The sequence below is a fragment of the Oratosquilla oratoria genome, chromosome 6, assembly GCF_046742065.1.
Source record: "Oratosquilla oratoria isolate Oo_2021 chromosome 6, ASM4674206v1, whole genome shotgun sequence".
In the NCBI taxonomy this organism is placed as follows: domain Eukaryota; kingdom Metazoa; phylum Arthropoda; class Malacostraca; order Stomatopoda; family Squillidae; genus Oratosquilla; species Oratosquilla oratoria.
The window spans coordinates 37143115-37153727 of NC_134782.1; the positions used below are offsets into that span (position 1 = coordinate 37143115).

The following is a 10613-nucleotide window of genomic DNA, read 5'->3' on the forward strand; positions in this document are numbered from 1 at the left end:
GCGCAGAGAATTGAAAAATTGGAAGAACTAGAGAAGGTGAACAAAAACTTAACTAAAGAAATAGAAGAATTAAAAAGACAGTTAAAAGAAGTAGAAGAGGAGAATGAAGAATTAAAGAGGAATAATAAAGACAATAAAGAGGCCATAGCAAAAGAAGCACAGGGTTGAAAAAAATAAAAGAAAATAGTGAAGTTGCATTTACTGACACTTTTAGTTTTCTGCCATTTCCATTGTATTTTCTGTTTCCCTTTTGTTTTTTTCTAGTATGTCGTGTTTCCTTACTTTCATATTCACTACTCTGCAATAGAATTTCATTTTTTCTGACTCCGTTCTGTTCTCGTTTTATTCCTTAGCTTCATGTCTTTTAATTTTTTCCTCCTCTCTTTCCTCTTCATTCATTTCTCTTTTTATCCATACCTTTTTATATTGTTCACTTACTAGTTTCCCTGTTTTTGCTAAGATATTCTCTGCTGTCGTTTGTGACCTGAATTTAATCTTAATTGGTCTCGTCTTATCTGTACTATATTTTCCAAGCCTATACATCTCTTCAATTTGTTTCATGATATCAGATTCATCTTCCTGAACTAATTCTAGTAAACTACTTACTTTTTCTTTTTCCTCATTGATTCTTGTGGTTCTAGTTAGGTTATGTTTCTCTTCCAATCCTAATATCATTATACATTTCTTTTTATCTCCTTCTGTCTCATCACTTTAATAACTGAGTCTTCAGTTTGTTCTTTCATTTGCTGTTTAATTATGTCAGTAAATGCAACTTTACTGTTTTCTTGGATTTTTTCCAACCCCGTGCTTCTTTTGCTATGGCCTCTTTATTGTCTTTATTATTCCTCTTTAATTCCTCATTCTCATCTTTTACTTCTTTTAACTTTCTTTATAATTCTTCCATTTCTAAAGTTAAGTTTTTGTTCACCTTCTCTAGTTCTTCCAATTTTTCAACTCTCTGCGCAATCTTTGCTATGTTACAGAACCTATTCTCCCAATGCTCGGTCATTTTTTCAAGTTTTTCCTCTAGTCCTGCTAATCGGGGGAGGTTGGTATCCTCCCCCCCCCCCCCTCATTGAATCCCTGGAAATTATTATCCTCACTTTCCATTGTGCTGCTCTTATCTATATTTCTAATCTTTACATTTTTGTTAATCCCATCACCAAAATCATCGGTCCTTCTCTTGTTTACAAGATGCATGACCTCCTGAACCAAGTCCTCCCCTTCCTCATTTCCTTCCATTTCCCTCAGTAATCCCTCCCCTTCTCCTTTTTTCTTACTTTTCCACTACACCACGAGCTTTCCCCTTCCCTGTATATACAATAAGGTACTTCCTTTGCGTTGAGATCCACGAAAAGTTCACTTTTTCTTCAGAACTCCAATCTTCGCCGTCCATCCGACGAAAGTGTGTGTGTGTGTGTTTACGTAGTTGTATTTACCTAGTTGTATTTTACAGGAAGGGGAGCTATGCTCGTGGTGTCCCGTCTTCATGTCTCATTTTATCTAAACTGTTTTTAAATTCATGTATTGTTTTTGCACACACCACTTTTTCGTCCAACTTGTTCTAGATGTCTATTACTCTGTGGGGAAAGCTATTCTTTCTCAGGTCTCTTCTATAACTGTCTTGATTTTCTTTCCGCGTCCTCTTGTATTTCTAATATCCCATCTTATTAGATCCTCTCTATCAATAGTTTCTATGCCTTTCATGATTCTATAAATAGTTATCAAGTCTCCTCTCTCTCTTCTTTGCTCTAATGTCTGTAGTTCAAGTTTTGTTAGTCTCTCTTCATATGACAGTTCTGAGAGTGTTGATGCTAATTTTGTAATTGCTCTTTGTATTCTTTCAAGTTTTGTTATACATTTTTTGTACTTGGTGACCACATCGTCGCTGCATATTCCAATCTTGGTCTTATTAAAGTAACTAGTATTGTCTTCACCATTTCTTCGTCCAAGTATGTAAATGCCACTTTGATTGCTCTTATCAAATTATAAGTTTCTCAAAAAAAAAAAAAAAATGTTGATATGTTTCTCAGGAGACATATTATTCATAATAATGATTCCCAGGTCCTTCTCATTTTCTACTTTTTTTATTCCTTCTTCTCCCAATTGATATGATCCTCCTATTCTTTTTTTTGCTTCTTTCAAATTCCATTATACTACACTTCTTGATATTGAATTCCATCCCCCACTTCCTACTCCATTCTCATACTTTACTGAGATCCCTCTGTAGCGACTCACAGTCTTCTTCAGTGTTCACTTTTTTCAACAATTCATATCATTAATATATATAGCAAACATTATTGGGGCCAGAACTGTTCCTTGTGGAACTCCACTTACCACTTCATCCCAATTAGAGTGCTTGTCTCTTATCACCACTCATTTTTCTTTCATGCAAGAAGTCTTCGATCCACTTCAGTAGTTTGTCCTGTATTCCTCCTGCAGTTTCTAATTTCTCAAGGAACTTCTTTTGTGGTACCTTATCAAAAGCTTTTTCAGGTCTAGAAATACACAATCAGCCCATCCATCTCTTTCTTGTATTACATCTATTAGCCTTGAATAGAAACACATTAAGTTTGTGGTGCATGATCGTCCTTGTCTAAATCCAAATTGCCTTGGACTTAGTACTTTGTTTTTTCCAAATGTTTTACCCACCTAGTTTTGATCATTCTTTCACAGATTTTAGCTATCGTACTTGTAAGAGAGACCGGTCTATAGTTAGTAGGGTCTTCCTTGTTTCTCCCTTTATATATTGGTACTATATTTGCTCTTTTCCAATCTTCTGGAATTTTTCCCTCTTTCAATGAACTGTTTATTAGGCTATGTATTTTGTCTGTTAGTTCATTCCTGCATTCTCTCAAAATCCAGTTTGCCATTTCATCCTGTCCATGCGATTTGCTGACATCGAGGTTACTCAATTGTTTCATTATTTAATTTCTTGATACTTCTATCTCTTCTATAGGGGGGACTCTCTCCTCCTATTCGATATCTCTAGGTTGTATGTTCTCCCTTGTAAACACCGATTTAAAATGCTTATTCATAATTTCTACAATTTTTATTTCCTGTGTGTATTCAACTCCTCCTTGTCGTAGTTTCTCTAATTCTTGTTTTCAGTTTGTTGTTTGTAAATCTGTGAAATAGTTTTGGTTGATCTTTACATTTTTCTATGACATCTTTTTCGTATTTTGTCTTTTCTTCTCTGCGCACTTGTACATATTCATTTCTATAACTAGTGTATATTTTCAACTTTTCAGGTTTTTTGTCTTTTTTCCATTTTATCCAAGTTTTATCTCTTGTCTTTTAACTCCCTACATCTTTAGTTGTACCAGCACTTTGCATATCCTTTTTCATGCTTTTGTCTTGGCACATACTTTTCCATTCCTTCTTGATAAATTTTTGTCAGAATACTCCATTTCTCTTCTACTGTTGTTTTCCTTGTGCATTCTTTCCCAGTCAGCTTTTGAAAGAACTCTTTTAATTTGTCAGTTTGTTTTTTCATACATCAATCTTCCTTTTCTATATTGTTCATTTTTTCATGCATTCTTCCTCATTTAATTCCAGTTCAACCTATATGTGGTCACTTTTACTAATTGGTGTTTTATATTCGATCTTCTCCACTTTTCCGGGTTCTGATGTGATTATTAGGTCCAGTCTCGATGGTTCTTCCTCATTTCTATACCTAGTATTCTCTTGTATCCATTGTGTCATTGTATGTTCAATAATCATATCAAGTAATACATTTCCCCATAGGTCATCTCCACCCTTCTCTGTCATCTCTTCCCAGCAGATTTCTTTACAATTAAAGTCACCCATTATAATCATTCGTCCTCCATCTTCCATTATCTTACTTAGTGATATCCTGGTGTCCTCTAACATATTTTTATGTTCTCTTTCTTCCCACGAAGCCGTTTTAGGAGGCACATCATTTACTACAAACTTTTTGCTCTTCCCATCCTTGTCCTCCACTTCCATCATGATCATCTCTACTCTATTCTTTTAATATGTGACATTCCTCACATTTATATCCTTCTTAGTCAAGTAACATAACTCCACCCCCTTGTTTTACCTCTCTGTTTCTAATCCAACAATTATATGTTCCATACCCTACACTGTTGGGTGGTAATGGACCTTTCAATTTTGTCTCTACAATTCCCATTATGTCCGGTTCTTTTTCCTTCAGGTAATCATTCAGTTCGTTCAAGCCTGTTATTAACCCATCTATATTTGTGTAGGACACTTTTAATTTTCTGCTACTTCCATCGTGTTTTCTATTTCCCTTTTGTTTTTCTCTGCTATGAACCATTTCCTCACTTTCATATTCACTACTCTCCAATAAAATTTCTGTTTTTCTGTCTCTGTTCTTTTCTCGTTTTTTTCCTTAGCTTCTAGTCTTTTTGATTTCTCATCCTCTCCTTCCTCTTCATTAATTTCTCTTTTTATCCATAACTTTTTATGTTGCTCACTTGCTGCTAGTTTCACTGTTTTTACTAAAATGTTCTCTGCTGTCGTTTGTGACCTGAATTTAACTTTAATTTGTCTGGTACTATCTGTATTATATTTTCCCAACCTATATATTTCTTCAATTTGTTTTCCTATTTCAGGTTCATCTTCTTCAACTACTAATATATCATTTACATTTTCCTTTTCCTCCTTTATTTTTGTAGTCCTATTTGGATTATGCTTCTCTTCCATCCCTAATATATTTATACATTTCTTTTTATCTGCTAAGTCTCTTACTATATTCCCCTTCTCCCACATCACTTTAATAACTGTGTCTTAAGTTTGTTCTTTCATCTGCTGTGTCACTCTATCATTAAACACAATTTTGTTGTTCTCTTGAATTTTCTTCTAACCCTGTGCTTCTTTTGTTATGGACTCGTTATTTTCTTTATTGTTCCTCTTTAATTCCTCATTCTCATCTTTTACTCCTTTTAACTGTCTTTGGTTCACCTTCTCTAATTCTTCCAGTTTTTCAACTCTCTGCGCAATCCTTGTAAGTTGACCGAAGCTACTCTCCCAATGTTCGGTCATTTTCTCAAGTTTTTCCTCTAGGCTTGCTAATCGGGGGAGGTTGGTATCACCCCTCATTAAATCCCTGGAAATTACTATCTTCACCTTCCATTGTGCTGCACTTATCTATATTTCTAATCTTTACATTTTTTATAATCCCTTCTTCTTCACCAAAATCATCCGGCCTCATTTCCTTCCATTTTTCTCAGTAATCCCTCCGCCTCTCCTTTTTCATCGCCTTCCCACTACACCACGGGTTTTCCCCTTTCCTATAAATACAAAAAGGTACTCCCTCGTTGATATCCACGAAAATTGATGTTTTTTCTAGAGTTCCAATCTTCGCTGTCACTTCGACTGTCGTGTGTGTGTGTGTGTGTATGTGTGTGTGTCTGTGTGTGTGTGTATTTACCTAGTTGTATTTACCTAGTTGTATTTTACAGGAAGGGGAGCTATGCTCGTGGTGTCCTGTCTTCATATCTCATTTTATCTAGAGACCTTGGCTTTTGCTTTGTTGTTTAGGCCAGACTTTTCTTATTCATTGAGTTATGGGCACCATGGATCCTTACCCTAAGGTCGTGAAAAAATTGCCTCCCAACTCATTTATCTATATATAAATATTTTAGGAGGCCATGTTCTCAGGTCGGAGGAAACATATATCTATTTTTCAGTCTGAGTTTTGTTTCATTTATACCTTCTCACTGGCCAGGCGGAAATAAAAGAGGAATTTCGCTGGTTTTCATCTTATTTTGAGTTCAGGTTTTCCATCATCGGCGAGACCGTAACCCAATGAATAAATAAAACAGTATGGCCTTAAAAAAAGATTATTTATGTGCATTATTTTGTACCAACCTCGATAGCATTGTAAATTTACCGTCTGAATGAATAAGCGGATGCCCAACAGACTCGTCAATTACACTGTACAACAAATTTCAGGATTAAGAAGAAAACATAGTTCTCATATGCGTTTTATTATGAAGTTCAGTGTGCTGAATTCAAATTTGATAACAAAAATTTCATGCCACGTCACAATTTTTTGTAAATCGCTGTTTTAATAATTATGCAATTTAATAAAAGATTTCCCAGGTTTCCATAAATGTATTTTGCTCCCAAAATCAGATTAAATGTCTTCATTGTATTTATTTAATTAATATATAATGAATCGGCATTTTGTTAGCTTTATATGAGGATGTATTAACCTACAATCTATTATTTACTTCTTCTTTTATAAGACGTCTCAGGCGTGTCACGCTTCAGGTTCCAACAGAAGTCAGCCAGCATAGCAGGGCTTCCATTTTTCCCTTGTACCTGTTTTCCATTGACGCTATATCTTGATGGAACCTCTCTCCATGTTCATCACTCACATCTGCTGCATTCTCTGGGAAGAAGGACAGATGAGAATGAAGAAAATGTATCTTCAGTGACAATTGCATCCGAGATCTTTGGTAGCATTTGATTAGCCTCTCCACTCTACGCTCTCGCTGTGACTCTTTTTGCTTTCCCTGTAGCCCTTTGAATACATTTCGTTCTGCATGCCAGGCCGCTAGCTCAGGTTCATCCATTGTCGCCTCAAAGTCCTCATCATTTATAAGCTTGCGAATCTGAGGGCCTACAAATATACCCTCTTTAATCTTGGCATCACTAATTTTAGGGAAGATCCCTTTGAGATACTGGAAACATGGCTTGTTAAATGTTGCAGTGCTTTGGTAAATTGCTTCATTAGGCCTAGTTTTTAATATGCAGTGGTGGCCCCCCCCCCCCCAAAAAAAAACATGATTTTCTCCTTCTTAACTAGTGGCTCATGAATTACATGATATGGCATCCAAGCGTCATAGATTCCCGAGATGGCCATTCTGAGCGTATATAATGTTCTGATTGGCCCTACTGTCCCACTTGCAAAGAAAGCCAACATAAATTTGGTGTATCCAGTTTGTAGCCCATTAAGTATGGCTACTACTTTCAAGTCCTCCACAAATTAACCACTCATGCTCTTTGTAACTTGTGCGGTCTAGAATAAAAGCATGGTTCTCATATGTCTCTCTCTTAAAATGACTGAGTAAGCAACTGGAACTGAAGGCATGGTGTTCCCAATGTGCAACAGAAACTACTTTTATGCTGTAAAGGGATCCATCTATGAATAGCCTCCACTCATTTGGTTCATAGGACAGCTCAAGGGCACTGAATAGGCCTCTGATATCATTACAAATAAGTCAAGTTGTTTTCCAAAGTGAAGAAATCCTGTAGATTTGCAGAACGCTGCCTAAATACTGTAATTCGAGCTTCTTCATCCAACAGGTGCCATTGTTGCAAACGTGAGGCCAGGAGTTCACTCTGTTGCTTAGTAAGTGTTAGATCACGAACTAGATCATTGAGTTCTGGTTGGGTGGATGAGGTGTGGTTTTCTTATCAGATTCAAGTTGTGTCGGTATACGTTGCATCTTGAAGATTCTGATATCGTCTGAGTTGCTCGTGTCATCGCTTGGTAGTTCTGAGGGCGGCTGTGGTACAGGAATATCACTTGAATGTAGAACTGGGCGAATAGCAGACTGGAAGATCTGGGATACACGATAGATTTCTTGCCTTTTCTGTTGCGACCTGCAGGAAAATAAAATAAAATCAGACCTAAAAAGATGGATACTATTGGTTGTGATCAAGTGCAAAAAATAGTGGAAGTGCAACTTATTATGTATTTCGATCTTTTTTATTGATACATCTCTTGAAAATATATATATAAAAACAGTAAAAAATAAACACTGAACACCCACCTTTAATATCCGTTAAGCAGAAGTAGCAATCTGTTGAGTGGTCCTTTGGCTCCCTCCAGACCATTGGTACGCCAAACATGAGGCCAGTCCCTTTGCCTTTCACCCAGGCAGAAAGGGAACTTGTACACCTGACACAACATATGTGAGGTGTGTTCCCAGCTTTTGTCCTGGTCCACCCACTTTACATCCAAAGTACAGGCTCATAAAAGTTTCTTTACACGTTGGAGTCAACTGTCCTCTTGTATTGCCTTAATGTAACTGATCCACATATATAACAAAACTTGTTCTGGCGAATTCTTGCATTCTCTAGGCATCTTAACTCTGTATCCTGTTAGAAAAAAAAAAACACATAGCTATGTGAAAAATTATATAAATGGTAAAAGCAACAAAAAATACCGTTCAGATAGACATTGCGGGCACTGCTATTTACGAAGAACTGGAGGGTCACAGAAAGAAACGGATGTTATATTCGTGATCTACGCAAAAAATTACTCTAGAAAAGGATAGTCTCATTTCCGGTTTTTTTTTTTTTTTTTTTTTAATTTTTATACAGTGTTATCGACGCACCTCCCTTATTCGGAGAGGGAAATAAACGAAAAAAAAAAAAAAAAAAAGCCACTCGAATGCGCCACGTTATAGGAGCTAGGAATGGGTGCAAATGCACCCGGCATGAGCGTCCGGTGTGATTCACCATGGTGCATCAAGTATTGGACTCGTGATAGCTATTTCCCTCCCGGAAGAGAGCTCAGAGCTCACATATGACCGATCTATGGGTAATGCTGTAACCTCACACGCACACAACTCCTCGCCCACGAAAGTAGGAGTAACGACTCGCAGTGCAGCGATACTGAAATTATTTCAGCCCTGAGCGGGATTCAAACCCGGACCGCCGTAGTGGCAGCCGGGAACTCTACCACCGCGCCATCGAGTGTGTGGGGGTGGAGGGAGCAGTTACTTTCCCCCTAAAAATTCAGGGTGTGTTTTAAAACTGTCGGTCCTCACGTATAACTACATTGAATTTCATTTAGAATATCAATGGATGACTAATGATGGTGAAAATGTAATGTAAATAGTTTATGCGGCCAATTGAAGTATCTTGATATATAACCTTATACCAACAACCATATGTGTATAATATATTCAGTCCACTCCTCTTAAAGGGGAATGATGTCTGGTGTTGAAGGTCGAGCGAGGATAGGGCAGGTTATCTGGCAGGACAAACACATGACACGGCTGGGGAAATGCGTACCAGCGCTAGGGAAAATACGCGGTTGTTTGCAGGCGCATACACTGAGAAATAAACTAGCATCTGATCAACGTTCTTCTCTCCATGTCGTGAATGCGTCCATTTTCCCGACAGACGAGCCATCCGCAGACTGGATAGTTTGCTTAGCAAATGAAATGAGTCTCTTCTCTATCATGAGATGTTAATTAAAAGACTGTAAATGTCACCTGAGCGCCATTGGCACCTAAGACTGATATCGATGTTTGGGAAAAAAATACCTTCATAAGTTTTATAGGATAAATATTTAGGGACTTTCGGCGTTGGAACGACGCATTGAGGGATGTGTGTCTGCCTGTCCAAGGTCAAAGATATTAAATCGAATTCATCACTGGAAACTGCGAAGATCGTCAGTACTGCTCGTTCTCATGGACGGTATTTTACTTATGTTTGTTTATGGACAATATGGCGCCACTATCGTGCTTGTGGACGTTGCTCACGAAGACGCAGCCGTTTTCAAGTGTATTTTACCTAATTGTAGTCAACAGAAACGGATGAGTGTGGATAAATACATTGACTGTCCCTTATATTGTGACATTCGTGATATATACAGTATAAGAAGCGTTCATTACTTATTTTCAGCACAATGTTAGATGATAATGTATATAAAGTTATACATCGTATAATACTAGAAATATATTTGCGAATGACTTGGTTAGAATACAGATTGCATCATTTTAGTGTAATTTTTGTCAGACCGTAATTTTGTTATGTGGATAAATGTTTATTCTACTGCTTTGATGTGGTCAATAAAATATATATTTGCTTTGATACTCCAGTCGATGCATAGATGTTTCAGTTTCTGAGATGTAAACAATGTCGCCATACCTGTGACAATGGTTTACCTATGTGAGCACTTACCTTTCCTTTCTTGGAATTCTGCCCCGTGGTCGACGCGTCCTCAAACATTATGACAATTTTCTCGGCTGGTATGCAGGGAATTTTTTACTATCTTGTATGTAATTCACCACTGTTTTAGATCACGTGTTGGGCTCGTGATCGGTAGCTATTATCCTCCAGTATGAGAGCTTAGAGCTCACACATGACCTGGTCTATGGGTAATGCTGCGACCTTACACACACAACTCCTTGCCCATGAGAGTTGGAGTGCAGGCTCATAGTGTAGCGATGCTGAAATTAGCTTTCGGCGGAACCCGAACACGGATAGTTAATTCAATGGTCGAGGAAGGTACCACTGCACTGTCAAGTCGGTGGTACAACTACCAGTCTCGATTATCAGAGATAAACAGCAGACCTCATGGGACCGGTTGACATTTTGTTTTTCGCTTCGATAAGATAAACGAGCTGTTGTTCAATGGTGAGCTTAGTAAAGGATTACAAAGAATTACAAAGGTGGAGCATGCCGACAGGAGACCTTTTGGTCCATAACTAAGTCGGATGCGAAAAAATATTAATGTTAGATAAATAAAAAAATAAAATAAAATAAATTATAATAACATAAATAAGAATAAATAAATATTAGAAAATGTGTCATGAGTTCATCTTGGCATTATGTTATCGACAGATGATTATATCAGAGGACAATACTGCTGTGTCCTGGTA

At 37.3% G+C, this 10613-nt stretch overlaps 1 protein-coding gene across 4 annotated transcripts in view; it reads right to left on the reverse strand.

Annotated features, from left to right (window-relative positions):
- The window catches only part of LOC143026398 (galactosylgalactosylxylosylprotein 3-beta-glucuronosyltransferase S-like), a 53104-nt gene extending 42816 nt beyond the window's left edge, over window positions 1-10288 (reverse strand). For 2 of the 4 annotated variants that reach the window (XM_076186701.1, XM_076186705.1), the window contains exon 1: window positions 9913-10286. In XM_076186701.1, coding sequence (XP_076042816.1) covers window positions 9913-9960 — 48 coding nt within the window. In that variant the 5' untranslated portion in view covers window positions 9961-10286. Of the gene's footprint in view, window positions 1-9912 lie in introns of all 4 variants that reach the window. The other 2 variants (XM_076186703.1, XM_076186699.1) reach the window with 2 other exon arrangements.
- Window positions 10289-10613: the final 325 nt, after the last annotated feature.